Source organism: Xenopus laevis, chromosome 2S (genome assembly GCF_017654675.1).
Source record: "Xenopus laevis strain J_2021 chromosome 2S, Xenopus_laevis_v10.1, whole genome shotgun sequence".
NCBI classification, from domain to species: Eukaryota; Metazoa; Chordata; class Amphibia; order Anura; family Pipidae; genus Xenopus; species Xenopus laevis.
In genome coordinates, this window is record NC_054374.1 from 89,210,388 (window position 1) to 89,233,471 (window position 23,084).

Here is a 23,084-nt window from a genome sequence, read left to right on the forward strand (position 1 = left end):
TAATGAAAAATGTCTGCAATTGACTTAGAACATATAGTAGGTGGGGAGAACAAGTACCAGCTTCAAGTTATGGATCCAAAATAAATCATAATGAAGTGCATTTTGCTGCCCAATGTATTCAAAAACTAAAAGCACTGCCTCTTATCTATGAATTTACACGGCATACTAATACACAGGCAATATGGTTTTACAATGCACAAATAACCATACAGATACATTACACTTACAGTTCATTGGCCTTTTGGTCTTAAAGCCATTATTTAACCAGTCAAATAGGAAGAAGTGCTCATTGTGACTCTGTGCTGGAAGTGCATCTATATAAAATGTAACCAGTCATTTAGCTTTGTCCTAACTGTGCAGTGGGGCTGTGTCTGTACAAAATACGAACAGCCTGACAAAGTCTATTAGGAAACAGCAAAACTTGAAAGTTTTAGGAATTCAGCAATTACCTGCAGTCAGGTAACTAACTCCTGTTATGAGACTTTAGATTGTGCTAGGTTACTGAAGGCATTACTGCAGTGTGCAGTTTAATCATGTTCTTTTTTCACTAACATTTCTCTCAGTGGTTTAATATTCCACCATATTCAGTCTATTACATTATCTTCTGCCCAGCGCTATGCTATGCTGTACACATCTTAATAGCAGTACAAAACATTGAGCCGTTAGTTGTATTTGAAGTCTGTTTCTGAAGATTTGGTCCTAGAGTTCTTTTGCCCAGATCTTACCACCATGTGATCTTGAACTCATAGATTGGGCGCTTGCAGTAATAATGATTTACAAGATGTTTGTCACAGACACCAATGCACTGGTGTTCCACCGTAATGCCTCTCTCTGATAGATCAGTAACTATACAATGGAGAAGGTCATACACATCTGCCACTGCTTCCCATGGCCCAAAGGAGACGTCAACCTCACAATGGTGCTCAAAATGTTTTGATTCACTTTCACTCCTTTCGAAGCGCAATGCATTGAATTGAGGGCACTCATAAGGGGTGATGGGCATCTCCTCTTTAAACACACAGACCTTCAGTTTTGCAAAGCGTGCTTTCCGCTGTATAGCTCTGTGTTTCCCAATGTCAATAATGCGCTCCAAGTGATCTTAACAGAAAAGAGACAATGATTCGATTTTCTATAACACATTGCAAAGGGCTGCAGTTATGCTAATAAAAGTTTTGAGAAGTACATATAGCAAATGATTATTCTAAATGTCCACATAGCTTCTTGTTTTTAACAGAAAAGGGAGTTTATTTAAAAGAAATGTTGACCTAGATGTGGTACCAGTGAGGAAGAAGATATCGGTGCTAGTGCTGGGAAAAGGGTTTAACCCTATATATATATACATATTTATTTTCATGTTAGCCCCAGACACATTTCTTTTAAACAACATATTATGTGATTACGGTTACAAAATGATCACATACCTTAGTAATATATCTATTATTACTTGTGTTTCATACAATTATATCATTTTTGTTTGTTTTGGTTGTTACTAAATAAAAAACACAGTTTTGTTCTGAAAATACTCACTCTCATCAGGGAAAATAATCTAAAAGAATTAAACTTTTACAACACCACACAGTCTACAATAATTCCATGAACAAAAAGCATGTTTATTTTGGTTATTCTACTAGGCTTATAATAATGCAAACTGCACAATGCTTTAAAGGAGAACTAACCCCTAAAAATGAATATGGTTAAAAATGCTATGTTTTATATACTGAACTTATTGCACCAGCCTTAAATTTCAGCTTCTCAATAGCAGCAATAATCCTGGACTTCAAACTTGTCACAGGGGGTCACCATCTTGGATGTAAAATGTGGGTTCTACTGTATATTAGTGTTTAATTAGAGGTTTTAGACCTCTATAGTGGTGTCACACTATAGAGGAAGCAGACCCCGCAGTCGCAGTGGGGCCCAGGGCACAGGGGGGGGGACCATCAGCTTCCTCTATAGCGCTAAAGGATCCCCCCCCCTTACCAATGATAGCAGAGGGAGTACAGACAGCAAGAAGGGAGTGGTGGGAGCAGGACCGCCATCAGAAATCACAGGGCCCCATACAACAAAATTTCCTAGGCCCCCTGGGCCGCACCTACCGCAAGCCCCACCTATATGTCCGCCCTCCCCACCCCACAGTCCGCCCCCCACCACACAGTAAAAAAAACAGAAAAATATTGGTGACCAGGGTTCCCACATGTTAATAAAAAATAAAAAGATATTGGTGGTCAGGGCCCCCTATAAGAAAACATTTGTGTCCAGGCCCCCCCCTATTAAAAAATATTGGTGGCTAGGACCCCACATGAGAGAAAAAATTGGTGGCCAAAATTGGTGGCCAGCCCCCCCCCCCCACATTACAAGAAAATTGGTGGCCAGGGCCCCTTAAACGTCCATGCCTTCCTGAAGTCAGCAGCTCTCAGAAAGATGGGGGGCCCAGCTAATCAAGTAAGTGTGGCGTGGCCGGGCCCCCCTTACCTTCGGGCCCCCTACAACTCTCCCCCCTGTCCCCCACTGATGGCGGCCCTGGGTGGGAGGCAGGAATGGGCAGGGGTCAGGTAGGGAGCTCTGTGTGGCTGGCACACAGCAGTTACGCCATTGACTTAAATTGTACTATGCTTAGAAAAAGGAGGCCGCCTTGTGTTTATGACCCTGATATATAGCATTGACATCCACAAGCATATACAGTTTACAGTGTTATAACTACTGGGGGGGTGCAATCCCACCAGGTCTGAACCCCCTTGGGGCCCATCGGTGCCATGATAAACGCTACCGCAGGCAGCAGGGCAATGAGAATCTTTTAGGCCTGATTTTGTGGGGGGTTGTTTTCTGATAGATCACCAGAAATAACGACTTTTTCCAATTACTTTCTATTTTCTATGTCTCACAGTTTTTCTAATATTGAAGTGTAAAGTGTCATTTTTCACCTTCTAAAGCAACTCTGGGAGGGGGGGTCGCCGACCCTATAAACTGTTCTAAATTGATACATTTAGTTGATACATTTCTTATCTTTGTCCCTGCTCAGCAGAATCTCTGGGTTTCATTACAGGCAGCTGTTAGAATTGATACAATAGTTGCTGCTGAGAATTGTATCAACTAAATGTTGCAAAATTGTAACAGTTCAGAATCTGCACCTGAATTACTGAGCTGCCAGACTGAAACGCCAGAGACAGGAACATACAACAACAGGAACAAACAGTAAAAAATAGGGATGCACCGAATCCAGGATTCGGTTCGGGATTCGGCCAGGATTCTGCCTTTTTCAGCTGGAATCCTTCTGCCCGGCTGAACCGAATCCTAATTTGCATATGCAAATTAGGGGCAGGATGGAAATTGCGTGACTTTGTCACAAAACAAGGAAGTAAAAAATGTTTTCCCCTTCCCACCCCTAATTTGCATATGCAAATTAGGGTTCGGATTCGGTTCGTATTCAGCCGAATCTCTCGCAAAGGATTCGGGGGTTTGGCCGAATCCAAAATAGTGGATTCGGTGCATCCCTAGTAAAAAATAAATAATGGAAGGTAATTGAAAAAAGTCTTTATTTCTGGGGAACAATCTGAAAACAACTGAACTGAAAAAGGTGTTTGGAAAGTGAATATCCCCTTTAAGGCACTAATAGTTTTATTGGTTACTGCTGAACTAATGCAATTCACACATTAATTGAAATTAGCTCATGAAACTATGAACTGATGAACCTATTATGAACCTCTTACCTTTATGGTTCAATCAACCACTATTTCACCTAAATGAAATAGCTTTCTTAACTCTGCACATTCAGTTGTGTAGCTAATAGATGTAATTCACAGGTAATTTGGACATTGTTGTAACCAAAAACTGTTATACCCTATAATTAATCTCATGAATGCCAGAAAAATGTGTACAAGACATTCTTTACTGAAAATAAATGGTGAATGGCTAAGAGGCTTGCAGAATAGGTGGCAAATTAGAATAGCTGGTCTTGAACTGTTTTAAGCCTATTTTTTATTTTTAAAATATGTATGCTGCTGTGATAGGCTAAATCAAGGTTCCTGGATATTACCTTTGTAATAAGGCATCAGGTCCAGGAAGGCTTGTCTTACTTTTTCCCCAGAAAGTGGTTGCATTTTGTCCAGAATGTCTAGCAGTGGCCCAATTGAATAGTAATGAGCTTCCTTGTACACCATCTTCACCCTCTCTTGCAGAGGAAGATCTCCACAGCGCAGAAAATTCAGAATATCTCTAAAAACACAAGTTCAGAATATGTCTAAAAACACATTTATTAATTAAATATATATAATTGGATAAGTAATAATGTTTTATGACAATGTACATTGTGAATCTTTTTTAATTCTGGGAAGTGGAAATGTACTGTATGATAGGTGCCACACAATGATAACATATTTAGATTTATAAATCTGCAATCTAACAAAGCATAAATGTTTATGCAGCTGCAAGTCAAATGAAAAATTAACTTCCAAATAATTAGTGGCCACTACTCCAAACTATTGAATTAGGTATGAGGTCTCTCCAGATGGGGAGTTACTGCACTGTCCAATTAGTACTTATTTCCTTGTTGTTATGACATAAATAAGATTTAAAAAAGGGGTGGTTCATCTTTCAGTGAACTTCTAGAATGTTAGAGAATGGCCAATTCTAAGCAACTTTTTAACTGGTCTTCATTACTTTTTTTTTTAAGTTATTTGCCTTCTTCTGACTGTTTCCAGCTTTTAAATTGGGGTCACTGATCCCATACAAAAAGCAAATCCTCTGTAAAGCTACACGTTTATTGTTATTGCTACTTTTTATTACTCATCTTTCTGTTCAGGCCTCTCTTATTCATATACAAGTCTCTTGCATATCAATGCATATTTGCTAGAGTAATTTACACCCTAGACTGTTGAAATTGCAAACTGGAGAGCTGCTGGATACAAATCTAAATAACGCAAAAAACACAAATAATATAAAATGAAAACTCAGAATATCACTCTCTACATTATACTAATGTTTGTAGTTTATTTGAAGGTGAATAAACCCTTTAAGGTATTCATGGTAGCTTGGTCGATTAGTATTAATAAATAAGGCCAATGTGTCAGCTGTTCCATAGTTCTCTCTTTAAATGTAAGCTGCAAATAAACCAGAAAGCTGTACAACATAAATAGCAATTCAGTTTCCATCTCAGCAGATAATTTCGATGTGAACATGAGAAGGACAGTAAAGGCTTTGTGTAAGAGAAGACATTTCCCAGTACATTTTGGAGACACGCAGTACAATATGTTTCCCATACCCATAAGTTAGTGCCGGGCCAGGCAGTTGGCACAGGCTGGCAGTTGGCAACTTTGGTCCCTATCGCAGCTGTGCGCAGCGGCGCACAACCGAGGACTGGCATGCGCAACCGTGCGTAACCACGCGCAAGCGTAACCTAAGACGCGCGTGCGTAATCGTGCGTACCCGAGGACGCGCGTGCGTAATCGAGGGCGCGTGTGCGTACCCGAGGACGCGCGTGCGTAACCGAGGACACGCGTGCGTAATAGTGCGTAACCGAGGACGCGCGTGTGTGGTTGTGCGCAAAGCACTTCGACTTCACAAAGCACACCCACTTTTCAATGAAGTAACACATCCCCTAGTTCTGGCCCTGTACCAAGTACATGGATGATCTTGCTTGCAGCTGTGGCAATGAGTTCCCAATTCAGTCTCACTAATAATTTAATGTTCCTTATGTGATGTACAGTATAGAACTAATTTAAATAATCCATGTACATAACAAATGCTGCTTAAAAGCTCTTCTGCTTAACATTTAATTTCAGAACATCAGTCCCAAAATGCACTCCCACTATAAACAAGACATTTCAGCTTCCTGATCAAAATGAGCAGTGCAGCTTTTTCCTCAACAAGAGCTAAAGGTAAAGGGCACAGAGGGGCAGGTGGGCAATTCATTTCCATAGCATTGTGTTGCAAGTGTCAGTTGCCATCGGACGTTATTATAAAAGAATAGGTGAAATGTTGAGAGGACCAGCATCTAGCAGCTGATCATGTATTTTCAGGTCACTGTATGTTTGAAGTTCCATATTTTGTCTATGACATATTTCCTATTTTCCTAGCCTTAACATGCCTCTGGGAAAAGACCGAACACAGCATTACTTGACATACATAAAGCACCGGTGTTTACAACTCATAGCACATGCTATAGAACTCCACTTGTTATTGCTGTCTGATTTTGGTGAATTGCTGCCAAAGGACTGAAGAGACTGAAAATTGTTTATAAAACCCACATGCATGCCCTGACTAGTCTTATTACAAAATAACTAATAACAATTAAAATGCAGCTTCTACTTTAAATATCACTTAAGGGTTGAGCTGTGAACACTATGAGATTATGTGCAGTATAAAAGCATATTCTGTAATTCAAAGAACTTAGTAAGTATACAGTATATACAAGGTACTTTACAATATATTTATGTATGTTTATATGTTGCTGTGCAATTATTTCTTTACTGTATTGGTTTATAATGTTTATATAGTAAACTGTAATAAGGTCATTGCATATTGTTTTAGTGGGATATCCCACTAAATGATAACAGAAGTATACTTTGAGTACTAAACAAACTAACATTAAAAAAACTAAATATTTTTAAATTTTGGACTGCAATAAAACATTATTATATGCAAAAGCTGTACGCCGGCATTTTTATTTTAGGTGCGTAGCATTTACTGAAGCTTATTAGAACTCTTACCCGAAATAGGTGCCATCTCTGTCAATAAAGTATCTCCCTTCTGCATCTGTTGGAATGTAGTGGCGCCCACTAAACATAGCAGCCAGCATGGTGTCCTCGTAGCGCAGGAGTGTTGAAAGCCTGGTTGTAAAGCTCATCCCTCCCACATTAAGTGGAATAACTTCAGGAAGCTGCGGAAGCATAAATAATAACGCACGTCTTCCACCATCAAAGGATAATGATCTAAAGCATATAATAAAAGGTACTAATAAGGAGAGCATGCGTTCCAGATGCTGAGATATTGCAGCCTATGCTCTGTACCAGAGGCAAAGGGAAACAAAGTCAGAAGGAAAGTAGCAAGAAGCTGAACATGACTTCACTCCATAAGCAACTGCCACTCATCAATAACAAGAAAAGCAGACAATTGATAATATTCCCTTTATAATTTAATATGAATTAAAACAAGAGTATTAGTCATAGAGAAATGAGCTTGTCATCTTGTAATTAACACGTGCAATATAGTTATTTTTCTATATAACTATGCAGCTCTTGCATCTTACCCTGTTCATGAACAAAATATCATTGTTCATCTGGTTTTCTCACTGTGGAGCAAACTATCCCTCTAGAGGCCTTAGAGTATTTCTGAAATTACTCTTCTTTCTGTGCCTCTCTTATAGCACAATATCAGGCAGCAGATTTAGAAAAACCAAGGGGGAAGTAAAGAGCTGTAAACTACCTAATGACAAGCACTCTTTAAATAACTGAATACATGGCTAGGCACATTTCAGACACAGTGTTGCACACTTTAGAGCTCATCAAAATTATGCTTTAAAGGACAGGTAAACCCCCTCCACAAAAATGTAATCAGTGAACAGCTTCTTTGAAATCATTCTGGTTGTCAAAAGGTTAACTGTAAGGCTGCAGCATCTCCTTAACCACTCAGAAATCCTTCTCTTCCTCTAACCCCCTCAGCCCCCTCCCTCAGGAATTTACCTTGCCTGTTGATTTATGAGCATTCTCATTTCTTCTCAGATCAGATTAGTAAACACGCCCTGCAGTATAACAGCCAATGAAGAGATAGCATTACTGGTTCCCATAGAAACTCTGCTGTAGCTGTCTAATCATATTTTTTCTCCTAACCACCTCTCTTGAGCTCAGCTTAACCATTACAGTGCTCAACCCCAGCAGAACTTTTTATCAAAGTATGTTGTGCCTGTGTAACCTGCATTCTGCATTGCATGAACTTTACAACATACATGTCCTGTTTGCAGATGTCAATATTACTGATGATGTGTCAGAGAGAAAATCGCCGCCAGGTGAAAGCTGCTATTTGTTTTAGGAAAATGTGATGCCGCTGGCAAATGGAGGGAGTATATGCAGTACAAATGATGTGGCTTTACTGGTCCTTTAATGCTAGATGACGCCACTCTAGGCATCTATGCCCAGGGTCAGACTGGCCCGGCGGTACACTGGGAAAAACCTGGTGGGCCCGACCCTCTTGGGCCCCTGCCAGGCCAGACCCCTTGCATGATATTTAGATTGTGTAAAAAAAATTTGGTTGCTGAGCGGTGCTATTTGCGCATGCGCAGCCCACGGCACCTTCATTCATGCGCGCCGAACCATGGCAGTGGGGGAGCCGGAGGGGGGCCCTGGACAGCGGTCCCGGTGGGCCCTGGGCCCCCCAGACTGACCCTGTGTATGCCAAACTAAGTCTCCAAACAGAGAGTATATAGTCAGAGACAGCAACAACCTGCTGCTTAATTGTAGTTTTCAGCAGATCTATAAAAACAGGGCTTTTCTCACTGTACCAATGCCCTACACATTTATAAAGAGACATCTAGCACAACTCTCAAAGAAACCCACCTGTTTTGGTGGACATTGTAATAACATACTTAAAGGGGTTGTTCACCTTCCAAACACTTCTTTCAGTTCAGTTGTTTTCCGATTGTTCACCATAAACAAAGACTTTTTTCAATTGCTTTCCATCTTTTATTTTTTACTGTTTTCCCAATATTTAAGTTAATGTTTCTGTCTCTAGCGTCTCAGTCTGACAGCTCAGTGATCCGGGAGCATTCTGAACTGTTACAATTTACATTTAGTTGATACATTTCTCAGAAGTATCTGTGGAATATTAGCAATTATTGTATCTATTCTAACAGCTGGCTTTAATGAAATTCAGGGATTCTGCTCAGCAGGGACATAGATAACAAATGTATCAATTAAATGTATCCATTTAGAACAGTTAAAGATTCGGCGACCCCCCCCCATCCAAAGCTGCTTTAGAAAAATTTTACTTTACATTTGTATATTAGAAAAATGGTCACAAATAAAAAAATAGAAAGTAATTGGAAAAAGTCTTGATTTTCTGAAACCAGCTGAACTGAAAAAAAGGTGTTTGAAGGTGAACAATCCTTTTAATTTTGTGCCACATCAAAAACAGATCTAACTTAATTGGTTGTGAAAATGACAGAGCCACCTAACGTGAACCAAGGGTCAGTGCCTGACATGGTACTAACTATTGTGCCATTTTTTATGGTAAAGGATTGCAGCTACAGACCTCTCTTGAACTCTCACTCTGTACCACTATAAATACGTAAACTTGCATAGCAAACAAACACTTCACTTAATAGGATTTTAAATACACATAATATTTTCTCCTTTCAGGTTTGCAGAGAAGACAAAACTATCAAACTTTCTTCCAAGCAGCAATTTTTTAAATATAATTTCAAAGAATCAATTCATTATTTAACAGATTTAAACTCTCAGGTAGGGGTCTTTTAGGTCAGCATTAAGGAAAACTCCCCTTCCATCAGTGTTCACTTCTGCTTCTGCTGTGATTTTCCCAGAGATACCTGGATTATGTTGTCATGGTTTTTGTTGGAATGTATTCCACACCCAGATTGTCTTCCGCTAACACAGGCCCAGGATAAAGATTGGACACTGAAAAAACTTACAGGCATCTAATGCCAAATACATATTGGAATAAATGAGAACTAAACCCTAAAAATGAATATGGTTACAAAATGCATATATTACATACTGTACTTATTGCATCAGCCTAAAGTTTCAGCTTCTCAATTGCAGCAATAATCTAGGACTTCAAATTTGTTACTTTAGATCTCCTTTAAAACGATTTTAATATAGTAACCTAATAAGTAAATATGACTTTTATATAACATATAACATAATTTCTTTCTTAAGCAACAGCTAAACCCACATATCTTATCCCACTACTGCAACCTGCTTCCCACCTCTTCTCTCTTTAATCGGTCTTAAAGCCTACTTTAGGGAGAAGAGGCTCCTCTGCTGTTGAAATCTTTGCCTGCCCATCAAGCAAAGAATAACTTACACCAGTGCTGTCCAACTGCATGAGAATGAGTAAAATAAGGTAATAAATGCCCACAGAATGGTAGGGGTATAAGATGATATAACTGGAGAGAGTGCTAATAATTGCATGGGGTAAGTGAGCTTTACTAATTTTTTCAACCAGTAGACACACATTATCAATCATTGCCTGTTCTTTACATAAGTGTTCTACCTGTTGTCCCTATATAGCCCCTCCCTTATCTACAATTATCCTCAGGTTATTTGGTCTCAAGTGCTCAAATGGGATATTATTGAATTAAGAGAGCGTAAAAAAGGGGTCATTAAGCTAGTAAAGGGTATTGAAAGTGTCATTTATGAAGAAAGTTGGGGTTGTTTATGCCTGAGAAGAAGTGATTAAGGGCAGATATGATAACTATGTATAAAAATATATATAAATCATATAATAATCTTTCTAATGCTTTATTTTACCAGTAGGTTCTTCCAGTAGACACAAGAGCACTGATGAAAGGAGAGTCCATCTAAATATTTCAAAAGGGTTTTTTACAGTGAGAGGGCATGAAAGTGTCATTTATGAAGAAAGTTGGGGTTGTTTATGCCTGAGAAGAAGCGATTAAGGGCAGATATGATAACTATGTATAAAAATATATATAAATCATATAATAATCTTTCTAATGCTTTATTTACCAGTAGGTTCTTCCAGTAGACACAAGAGCATTGATGAAAGGAGAGTTCATCTAAATATTTGAAAAGGGTTTTTTACAGTGAGAGCTGTTAAGTTGAGTGATTTTCCCCCTGATTCAGTTGACAGATACATTAGATACTGTAAAGGGATTGGATGGCTTTTTAGCAAGTAAGGAAATACAGGATTATTTAAAATAGCTCTTAGTACCAAGTCAATTCAAGAACTGGTGTGTTTGTCATCTTGGAGTCAGGAGTTATTTTTTTCCCTGTCTGAGGCAAATTAGAGACGCCTCATAGGATTATATAGTTTTTTGGATAATTACTAGCGGGGAAAAAATCTGAAAACCTCTAAAAGTCAGAATTGAAATAAAGTGCTCCAATAGGATCAGCGCAGCTCCTAAAAACTTCTATGGGATCTCGACAGCTTTTATCCCACTACTGCAACCTGCTTCCCACCTCTTCTCTCTTTAATCGGTCTTAAAGCCTACTTTAGGGAGAAGAGGCTCCTCTGCTGTTGAAATCTTTGCCTGCCCATCAAGCAAAGAATAACTTACACCAGTGCTGTCCAACTGCATGAGAATGAGTAAAATAAGGTAATAAATGCCCACAGAATGGTAGGGGTATAAGATGATATAACTGGAGAGAGTGCTAATAATTGCATGGGGTAAGTGAGCTTTACTAATTTTTTCAACCAGTAGACACACATTATCAATCATTGCCTGCACTTTACATAAGTGTTCTACCTGTTGTCCCTATATAGCCCCTCCCTTATCTACAATTATCCTCAGGTTATTTGGTCTCAAGTGCTCAAATGGGATATTATTGAATTAAGAGAGCGTAAAAAAGGGGTCATTAAGCTGGTAAAGGGTATTGAAAGTGTCATTTATGAAGAAAGTTGGGGTTGTTTATGCCTGAGAAGAAGTGATTAAGGGCAGATATGATAACTATGTATAAAAATATATATAAATCATATAATAATCTTTCTAATGCTTTATTTTACCAGTAGGTTCTTCCAGTAGACACAAGAGCACTGATGAAAGGAGAGTCCATCTAAATATTTCAAAAGGGTTTTTTACAGTGAGAGGGCATGAAAGTGTCATTTATGAAGAAAGTTGGGGTTGTTTATGCCTGAGAAGAAGCGATTAAGGGCAGATATGATAACTATGTATAAAAATATATATAAATCATATAATAATCTTTCTAATGCTTTATTTACCAGTAGGTTCTTCCAGTAGACACAAGAGCATTGATGAAAGGAGAGTTCATCTAAATATTTGAAAAGGGTTTTTTACAGTGAGAGCTGTTAAGTTGAGTGATTTTCCCCCTGATTCAGTTGACAGATACATTAGATACTGTAAAGGGATTGGATGGCTTTTTAGCAAGTAAGGAAATACAGGATTATTTAAAATAGCTCTTAGTACCAAGTCAATTCAAGAACTGGTGTGTTTGTCATCTTGGAGTCAGGAGTTATTTTTTTCCCTGTCTGAGGCAAATTAGAGACGCCTCATAGGATTATATAGTTTTTTGGATAATTACTAGCGGGGAAAAAATCTGAAAACCTCTAAAAGTCAGAATTGAAATAAAGTGCTCCAATAGGATCAGCGCAGCTCCTAAAAACTTCTATGGGATCTCGACAGCTTTTATTCGGCGCATTTTTGAATTAAAGTTTTTGGTGGTTTATACACTTCATCTATGTCAAGTTTTATAGAAATACAACAAAAACAGGAAATTTTAGAAAATATTTGTGAAAAAAAACAGAATTTTAGTAAATTGGCCCTTTAGTGACATTTACATATGAGGGTAAGTGGTTTGTCTGAAAATGATTATGGGTCCCCAGATAGCTCCTTCTCACTCAAGCCATGGCCAAAAAAAATCTTGTACATTTTTGGCAACTAAAGTCAATACAAATACACCCCTGAAGCCTTGTCTTGGCCAATATTTGCAGTTATCTTGAATGGACAAAATAGAGCTTCTGTGTCAAGTTCTCCTGGTCTTCAAAATGTAAGGCAACGAGTCTAAAAAGAAACAAAGTACTTTTGCACTAAGACAAGAAAGTCAATGTGTGCCCAATCCAACCCAGCCCTGAACATTAAACTAAATTGCACCAAAAGTGGTCAAACTGAAAATCAATTCCTCCAAATAAAATCAAATAGATCTACAATGAGGATTTTATTACAATAGTAGAAGACTCCCAACTGTCCAGTTTTTTGCAGGACAGTCCCGATTTTGACAGCTCAACTCGCAATCCTGGATTGTTACTGAAATGTCCCAACTTTTTTCTCTTTGATCCCCTGCACTGAACAGCCACAAAAAGATACAAAGTCTCTAAAACTCAATTGGCTTTTGGCAGAGAGCCCAGAATATGTGGCAGCTGCACTTCGATATATTTGTAACAATTTAAGATAAGCAAAAAAACTATTGTAACTGTTGAGGTTAAGCAGGTCTGTGACTTGTAGCTTAAGGGTAAGGGCAGAGATTCGGGGAGATTTAGCTGCCCGGCGACAAATCGCCTTTTCTATGGGCGACTAATCTCCCTGAAAAGCCTTCCTGCTGGCTAGAATCTAAATTGCCAGCGTGATGGCACTTGGAGGGCTTCACTTTTCCTTATGTTTCCCGTGAGGCAACTTTGGAAAACAAAGCGCTCCGAGTTCCATCCCACCGGTGATTTAGATTCTAGCCAGCAGGAAGGCTTTTCAGGGAGATTAGTCGCCCGAAAAAAAGGCGATTTTTTTAGCTGGGATGTTGGGAGATAGGCATTTTGATTTGATAAGGGGAGAGTGACACATGCATAAACATACTGGCATAATCTAATTTGACACTAGCACCAGAGCTGGAGTGAAAAGTGAGGCAGGAGCCCTCACAGCATCTCGATTCTTCACTACATTTGATTTTCCTCAAACCCTAACCCCAGAGTAAGGGATGAGAGTCAAGAGGGTGACGTTACACGTAGCCGGAGAGATTTAGCCCCGCCTCCTACTAGAAACAGACACACTGCCTCCTGCCACTGATGGTTTGAAGCAGACAGGGAGGCAGGAGGGGGGCTCGGGTGGGCTGTCACAGTCAGATTCTTCTTCTGCAGCTTAGAACTTGCCCCAACCGAAAATAATATAAATATCGTGCAACTACAACCACATGGGGGGCTTCTAGCATCAGTGGGCCCTGGGCAAATGTCCCTTTATTAAAAGGCCCTGAGAAATGTTTCCACATTAGATGAGTGTTTCAGTCTGGAACTGCCCTTACCTGCAGCGGGTGCACTTTGTCCTGCAGTGAGAAGGCAGCGCTGGTCGGAGTGGGCGTGGCAGGCTCGATCAGCTCATCTTCAGCATCAGAGCTCGACATGGCATCGTCTGCGGTGCCTCGCGTTTCCAGTTTTCCTGAAACTACCACCATCCCTCTGCACTTATTGCCCAGGGCTTTATGTGGTGGGGCTGGAGGCAGGGAGGTTTGCTGGGAGATGTAGGTACTGCTGAATCAGGGCTGGCATGGGCTCATGGTCTTTGTATGTATATATTCTATATAGCTGTCTATATCTATGCCTAGGTCAGTTCTCAGCGTGTGTGTTGATTTAATTGTAGCTGTCACATCACCCTAGAGGTGGCCGTGCTGGAAACTGCTCTGACATCAGGGGGCGGGGCCTTACAATTTCCCTTTGGTCCCTGAATCACATGTCATGTTATTGGCTGCTGGCTTGTTTATTTGGATTGTGTATGTTCCCTGAATGTATCAGTGTGTGTGTGCCATTGTCGTGCACACGCCTGCAAATGAGTGACATAAATGTCGTGCTGCTATTCCTTTGTGAGAGATATTTGAGAGATACAGTCCCCAAAGGCAACAAAGGGCATATTTACCAGAAGGTGAAAGGATAATTCACCAGAAGAGAGCTCTATGCCCTCTGTATGTTTGTTTATGGTTGTTAAGATTCTTTGGGGAACTCTACTCAGGGCCACTGTAATAAAGGGACACAGGGTGAAATTTGCCCAGGTCCCGCTGTGGTTGCAGTTGCACGTTACTTATATTGTTTATTGGTTGGTCAGAAAAAAATCTGACAGTGACAGACCACCCATACCCCCATCCTTGTTCCATGTCTGCTTCAAATACATAAATTAGGGATGCACCGAATCCACTATTTTGGATCTTTTCCTTCGCGAAAGATTCAGCCGAATACCGAACCGAATCCTAATTTGCATATGCATATTAGGGTGGGGAAGGGGAAAACATTGTTTACTTCCTTGTTTTGTGACAAAAAAATCACGAGATTTTCCAACCCGCCCCTAATTTGCATATGCAAATTAGGATTTGGTTCGGCCAAGCAGAAGGATTCAGCCAATTCCAAATCCTGCTGAAAAAGGCCAAATCCCGAACCGAATCCTGGATTCGGAGCATCCCTAACATAAATAGCAATAGGGGTGGGATTAAGAACTCTCTGGCTACTGGTAACATGACCCTTTTGAGTTTCTCATCCCTTGCTGTCAGGTTAGGGACTGAAGAAAATCTGAAATCCAGGTGCTGTGATGGCCTGGCCTCACTTCTCAATCCAGCCCTCCTGGCAATGTCATGTCAGATTACTCCAAATATGTGTGCACAAACAATTATATCATGGCACAAAATATATTAGAAATAATACATTCTCTAGCAATTTTAAAAAGTATATAAACTAGTATATCTCATTAGGGTCTTTGTATGTATGTGCATGTGTGACTCTCCCCCTGATCAAGTCATAATGGCCTTACACTGCTTTACTATTGTAATGAAATCTTCATCAGTCTAGATTTATTTGAAGGAACTGATTAAGTGAGGGGACCACGAAGGATATAATTTTTAAGGTGTGCTATAAATAACACTCACTTTTTCAACCTTTAGTGAATCGGCCCCTTTGTCCGTTAATTGGCTCATGTGACCTAAAATGTATGGTTTGTTTGTGTGCACCGTGAATTGTAGGATCCCAGGGGGCAGCCCTTAGTTTAAAATGGCAGTTTTCTATTTATAATTACCCAATGGCACATACTACTAAAAAAGTATATTATTATGGAAATGGCTTATTTACACGAAGCAGCGTTTTACATATGAGCATTTGTATGCAATATATTTTTAAAGAGACCTAAATTGTTTTCCTTTATTTATAAGTGTGGAAGCAAAAGACAGAACTCTGTCTTTTAATTGGCTCATGTGACCTAACATGTTTAGTTTGTTTGGTATGTTTGTGTACATCATGAATCCTACGATCCCAGGGGAGGCTCTTGTTTTTTAAAATGGCAATTTTCTATTTATGATTACCCAATGGCACATACTACTAAAAAAAGTATATTATTATGAAAATGGTTTATTTACATGAAGCAGGGTTTTACACATGAGATCTTTTATGCAATATCTTTTTATAGAGACCTACATTGTTCTGGAGAATAGTGTTCCTTTAAGAATTCATTTTGGGGATTTCGTTTCCTTTAGTTTTTGTAATTTTATGGGTTTGCATTCAGTCAAGTCAGGCACTTGGATTCAGCCAATTCCTGCTTAAAAAAGCTCAAATTCAGTGCATCCATTCTACCATGATCACAGTATGCACTACATATTCCATAAAGAAGTGCTTTTGATAAGGACAACAACTAGAAAATACATTTTATATGCATTGAAATATTGCTCTTGAATATCTTGTTGTTTTACCCTATTCATTTAGCAGTGATGCAGTCTCTTTAGAGTTCTGTTAAAATTATAATGGGGATCATTTTCGAGGTTTTTAAAAGAAATAAAAGCTATATTAAAATAAAATATAGCATTATCCAACACTTACTGTATATCTGTTTTTTAATATGTTTAATAGGGGCACACTTTAGGGCTTAACTAGTCACAAAAAAGGGTTAAATTGCATTCCTTATTCTCTACATACTTATAAGATGAAAACAGGGCTCTTGCTGCCAAGGAATATTTTATGCCAGTCTGAAACAAACACAAAGAGTTTGGTTTTACAAGCACTTTAATATGTACACTGCTAGGCCCTGGTTTAGAACACAAATATTATTCTGTTAAGCCCTCTATGAAATAAAGCAGTACACTTGCTCAAAGTTACTGAAATGTTTAGAAGAAGATCACAGTCCCTTAGTTACACTAAGGGACTGTGATCTACACTGCAGAGGTATTTTACCTACCAAGCCCATTTAATTAACTGCTGCACAACTGTTTACACAGTCGGCCAATTATTTATCATGCTGCTGTTAAGTTAAAAAAGTTATGTCATACAAAGGAGTATGTTGAGCCATTGCTTCTACATAACGGACTAAGGAGAAGTAAGAAAAAACTTATTGGGAAAAGCAATCTTTGTGTGTTCATGGGCCATAAAGCCCCAAATTCTATAGCTAGAAATGCTGGCTAGGGAAGGGTTTTGGTTATGATTGGATGCGTGCAACAAATATGGAACAAGGTAGAATTATTTGATCTTTAACTTTTAATGCTTTAAAACATTCAAGGAGCAAAGGGCTGGCCATACTACATGCTGCTACTTGGGGAGATTAGTCCCCTCTTCTTTGGGCGACTAATTTACCCGAAATGCCTTCCCGTCTGCTAGAATGTAAATCGCCGGCGGGATGGCACTTGAATGGCTTAGTTTTTCTGAAATCGTCCGAAGTTGCCACACAATGCAAACTTGACCTACGATGGGTAGAAAATGAGCTCAGAGCTGGGAAATATATATATATATATATATATATATAGTGAATAAAGTACCCCCTCTTGTAAAATATAAGGATATTATTAGTTACCGAGGAGTTTCATGACCATATAAAAACACGAGGCCGAAGGCCGAGTGTTTTTATACAGGTCATGGAACTCCGAGGTAACTTCTAATATCCTCATATTTTACAACTGGGGGTACTTTATTTATTATAATACACAAATTTTAGTAAGTCATGTGACAGAAATGACATCACTACTCACCGTTTATAACTGATGACATCACTACTCACCGTTTATAAGGATATAATTTACAGGATATTAATGGCTTTTGTGTATTATATATATATATATATATATATATATATATATATATATATATATATATATATATATATATATATATATATATTATATATATATATATATATATATAGAAGCTTATTGTGAACTCAGAGTCAGAACAGAATGTATAGTTAACTGCAGTTCCTGGTTTAAATACAGGCAGTACTTTTAACCTCTGTGTGTCAAAATAACATGAAAGTCACTGGAGATATCACACCAGCACTGGAATTTTTATCATTTGACATTTCTTTATTTTGCAGTTAAACCAAATTTTGATACATACAATTGTGTAAGAAATAAAATGGCAACTGAGTTATCATGTCATCAGTCTCTAGAAGTCTCTAACTAAAAGTGATCCATTCAATTTATTTATTTATCCACCTCTTGACAAAATATTAGTTATGCAAGACTTGGGAGAGCAGTGATCATGAGCATCTTTCAATCTTTTAATTTATACAAGGGCCCTTATTGGAGGTAAAACCAGCCTATTGGGTATATTTAATGTTTACATGATTTTCTAGTAGATATGTAGATCCAAATTACGGAAAGATCTGTTATCCAGAAAACCCCAGGTCCCAAGCACTCTGGATAACAGGTCCCATACCTGTATTGTCTGTCCAGTCTAGTAATTGGTGCTCAGAAATGTTTAATCTCACCTGAATGACATAGGAGTTCTTAGCCTGTCCAATGACTTATCTAGAACCACTGTAATAACCCCTCATTAAGTATATTACCCACAGCATGGACTCCAAACAAAGGCATCACTGGAGAAATATACAAATACAGGGTTATTTCCAAATCATCCAGTAGGCCTACATCAATTACTCATTTGGTTAAAAAAGAAGTCTCATCTTTATGCCAAGCAACTTTTTTCTTCTGCTTTGGCCAAAAAGATATTAGATACATTGGAATCAGGAATATAGGACTCTCTCGGATTCTTTTAATAGAGACTGCCCTGTACATAGTAACATAGTAACATAGTAAGTAAGGTTGAAAAAAGACACATCTATCAAGTTCAACCTTTTAGTTTTTTGGGTTTTTTTTATCTGCCTAACTGCTAGTTGATCCAGAGGAAGGCAAAAAACCCATCTGAAGCCTTTCCAATATGTAGAAAAAGCACATCCAATTTCTATAGTTTATAATGCCAAAAAGCTAGCACTGTCTTACCTTTTGAATTAAGGCCCTAAGTATAATGTGAAAAATATATAAAAGGCAGCAAAACAATCCCTATTTCCCCTAGATTCCTTCCTGGTGATAATTGGCTAGTGTTGGCTGGAGGGGTCGGCACCTCTCCCAATAGTATCCAAAAAGAAATTTGCCAAACACAAAAGGCTAGTGAAGCGGGGATATCCCCTGCACATTTAATTAGTCATATGATGTAACGTTTCGGGGGCATGCCCCTTCCTCAGACAAACGTTACATCATATGACTAATTAAATGTGCAGGGGATATCCCCACTTCACTAGCCTTTTGTGTTTGGCAAATTTCTTTTTGGAAAGATATATAAAAGCCATACCTTTCTTATTACATTCTGAAATAGCATACATACAAGAGAATGAAATCACGTAGCATGAAAACCAATGTAACATTTTGGTCATTTTTCTTTTGGTCCAGCCAGGGCTCTCCTTTCCACTCAGAAGGCCTATTGTGTGTCTTTTTTTTAGCAGGGGAGCCTAAGAAGTATCAGTATGAAAGTGATAGCAATGTGTTACTTTTTGCCCTTTATCACAGTGATCCTCAACCAGTGGCTCATGAGGAACATGTTGCTCACCAACTCCTTGGATGTTGTTCTCAGTGGCCTCAAAGCAGTTGATTATTTTTGAATTACAGGCTTGCAGGCAAATTTTAATAACATAAAAACTAGATGTACTACCAAGTACAGACTCCTGTAGGCTGCCACATCACATAGGGGTTACCAAATAGCCAATCACAGCCCTTATTGGGTACCCCCAGAACCTTTTTCATGCTTGTTTTGCTCCCCAACTGTATTTACATTTGAATGTGGCTCACGGGTAAAAAAGGTTGGGGACCCATATTTCATGATACTGGCTGAGATTACTATATTATGGCCAAGCCTAAGTGATTAAGTAGTTCAGTTGCATCCCATGCTGTAACAACAGAGCCTTGTTTGTTAACTAGTAATAATTTAAAAGGGAAGACCTATCTGCTCTATTCAGAAGCGCATTTGATATATAGTGGAATTGGCAGAAATTCTGCGACTACAGCCATTATCTATATATTAGAAATACCTGTGTCTTGTTAAATGAAAAAAAAAGAAAAAGTGGAATATTGTATTTTTTACAGGACAATTAAGCAATGAACTTACAAAGAACTGACTACCACAGGTCTAATCCATTTATTGAGGTTTGAGTAAAAGACTATATTTAGTACAATATAAAGGGTTACAATTAAACTATAAGATTCACTCACTACCTGATCAAACAGGATTGATATCCATTCAGGTGTATGTTCTACTTCTTTCATTGATCCCTGAAGGATTTTCTTGCATTTGACTACTATAGCGACTTAATAACATATGTACATATGCAAAAGTTCTTTAGAAGTTATGCCAGTTTTCTCCCTATGGTACCATTCCAATTACCTGGGTCCAATAGAAAAATACTTTTTGTGCATTTGGTTTACCAAAAGCAGCCATTTTAATGGATATTAGTGACTATCGATGTGTGTTGCCTATGTTATGTGTGAAAATATGTTTAGCACTGTATAGAGTCACCAAGGCACATCAGAACCAAGTCAATGGAACACATTTAGAGTATTAAAAAGTGTGTATAATCAGTACTGTACATATTGCTGTTAGTGTGGCTATACTTGATGGATTTCAATTCCATTGTTTACACTCCTTTATAAATATCCTCCAGTTGTTTACCCAGTCTGTGCTTTTAAAAGCTCAGAACCATTTCAAATATTATAGTGGAAATACATGGTTTTGTTTGCTATAACTTTCAAGGCAGTTCATGATCTAAAGATCCAGTGAACACAATAAACCAGGTAGAGTTTTAGACAAGAGATAAAAGATAGCTGAAAATGACAAAGCTGACAACATATTGAGAAGGACCCTCCCCAAGCCTTTAAAAAGCCAACCACACCCACTGACTGGCGTCTTTTTTTTTTTTTTTTTTTCCTTCTCTTTTGCTTTTGTTCCCATTGGAAGCAAAATTTCTTTTTAATCTTGGAAAAGCATCAGGCCTGCCCAAAAGGCGTCCTAGGGACAGGGGTCTTGGTCCATGGGACCTTTTGTTCCCCTCATATCTGGAGTCTTCTGAGCTTCAGCTTCTGGATCAGGTAAGGCACTGGTGTGCAATGTTTGCTACTCCTTGTCTGCCTGTGTTTCATTTGCCTTCCTGTATTGCTATCAGAGCATTTGGTGGCTGGTGCTTGTCCCCCCCACATGTGTGCCCTCTCAACCTGTCCAGATGGCGTCCGGTGGCAGTGGTGTATGTGGCCCCTACACCTCATTTTTTATGGATGGGCGATGGAGGCGGCAGTTGGTTTAGGCATAATTAGTTAGGGGCCTGAACCTTACTGCCTCCTGTTACTTTTGTTTTCTTTTATGTTTTAATGGGGGCAGGTTTATGGCCAGCTGCCTCCCTCAACAGTCTTTCCTAAGGTGGAGGTAGTCAAGATAAAAAAATCAAAACCAAATACAAAAGTAGCTCTATAGGCTTTAGCCAAAATAGCAGCAAACTTGGGCCCTTGCAGGAGGCACCAAGACTTATTATCCAATTTGCCTCTATAACCTCAGCAGCTGCTTTTGGTTACCTGCTTATGCAGACAAATCAGATAATTCCTCTGTGCTGACACCAGCTGAGTATAATCAAGTGATTCCTGTGCAACTGCCAGCTGTAACAAGTGGAGATGGCCCCGCCCACTCTCTAAACTCCGCAGACTAGAACTCTGCTTCAGAAGCCTCAGGTAAGTACTGCTGTTGTCAGTAAACTTGTGAGGCCTGTCTTCCTGTTAACAATGAACCTCCTAATGAATGTAGAGTGTCCTGAAATATGTGGCATTAAGGGGTCTGCTTCCAGCCTTGCATAATAAGCAGCAGGAAGGAGCGTGTACATATGCTGTTGTGCAGTGTACTAAAGTCTAACTAACTGCTTGCATGCAATGTAATCATATGCTTACCTGCACTGTGCTTGCTTCTGGTTGTTTGCCCACCTGAAACCAGTAGCCCTAATACAAATATATAAATGGGCTAGCAGGCTCTTATGCCGACATGTATTGTATACTGACATGCAGGGTGCTGAGTTCAGGCCATTTGCATATATGACATCAGTAACCCTATTGAATATGGATCTCTGGGCTGGATGGCTGCTAGGCCCTGATACATACTTGCTCTAAGCAGCAGCTAATCTAAAATTTGTATTACATGTTGCTGTGATTGTTTATATGTGCTCCTATCTTGTTCTGCAGTATATGTTCTGGCTATTCCTCACCTGGAACAAGTAGCCCTAATGGTTGTAGAGCACAGGTCTGGCCGGCTGCTAGGCCCTGATACATGCTTGCTCCAAAGCAGCAGCTATCTAAACTATGTATTACATGTTACTGTGATTATATCTCTGTGCTCCTATTTTGTTCTGCAGTATATGCTCTGGTTATTGCTCACCTGAACAAATAGCCCTAATGGATGTACCTGGTGAGCTGCTAGAGCCTGAAATATGATTGCCCTAAGCAGCAGCTAATATAAACTATGTATTACATGTTGCTGGGATTGTACCTGTGTGCAGGGGCGATCCGCCAATGAGGCGAGCTGAGGCGCTCGCCTCAGGCGGCATCGCCAGCTAGGTTTCCAGGGGCGGCAAAAAGCCGCTCCTGGTGCCTTTAAGAGCCGAATTTCCGGTTTTTGAACCGGAAATTCGGCTTTACTAGGGCGAGAGAGCGCAATTGCACTCTCCGCACTAGTGTTGCTGCCTCCCCCCGGAAATCAAATCAGGCTGGGGGGGCGGCATTACTGGAGCCGCCTCAGGCGGCAATGCATACAGAAACGGCGCAGCCTGTGTGCTCCTAGTTTGCTCTGCGGTATATATTCTAGCTATTGCTCACCTGGAATGAGTAGCCCTAATGGATTAGATCACTGCGCTTCGTGGCTGCTAGATTCTGATATAGGCTTGCTCTAAGCAGCAGCTAACCTAAACTATGCATGGTGTTGTGATTATATCTGGGGTACATTGGGGTTCAATACCGATGAGTACTGACATGGATACTTACATGTCTTATTATGCCATTGATTTGTTCCTGGGATAAGGTACGGCTTAATCAATTAAGCAGGGAATGTAATCTATCACTGTACTTGCCAATGTTTTATCCCTGTGGTAGGTAAGTGTAAATATGGTCTTGATAAACACAATAAGAGTTTTCTGAAGCCCGTCT

General features: G+C 39.3%; 1 protein-coding gene across 1 annotated transcript; it reads right to left on the reverse strand.

Moving 5' to 3' along the window:
• Positions 1-155: 155 nt before the first annotated feature.
• On the reverse strand, positions 156-14,299 carry kctd7.S (potassium channel tetramerization domain containing 7 S homeolog). The gene is made up of 4 exons (XM_018249668.2): positions 13,929-14,299; positions 6,702-6,871; positions 4,031-4,209; positions 156-1,098 (listed from the first exon to the last, which is right to left on the reverse strand). Exons 1-4 carry the CDS (start codon positions 14,076-14,078, stop codon positions 722-724), a joined length of 876 nt encoding a protein of 291 aa, XP_018105157.1. The 5' UTR covers positions 14,079-14,299; the 3' UTR covers positions 156-721.
• Between the last annotated feature and the right edge of the window lie 8,785 nt (positions 14,300-23,084).

What these genes read in the sequence shown, in the direction of transcription:
- kctd7.S (XM_018249668.2), bottom strand. Translation starts at nt 14,078, where the DNA reads ATGGTGGTAGTTTCAGGAAAACTGGAAACGCGAGGCACCGCAGACGAT. An exon ending in AGAGATGGCACCTATTTCGG is followed by an intron (nt 4,210 to 6,701) that starts GTAAGAGTTCTA and finishes TTGTGTTTTTAG; the next exon opens with AGATATTCTGAATTTTCTGC. An exon ending in CCTGATGCCTTATTACAAAG is followed by an intron (nt 1,099 to 4,030) that starts GTAATATCCAGG and finishes TTTTCTGTTAAG; the next exon opens with ATCACTTGGAGCGCATTATT.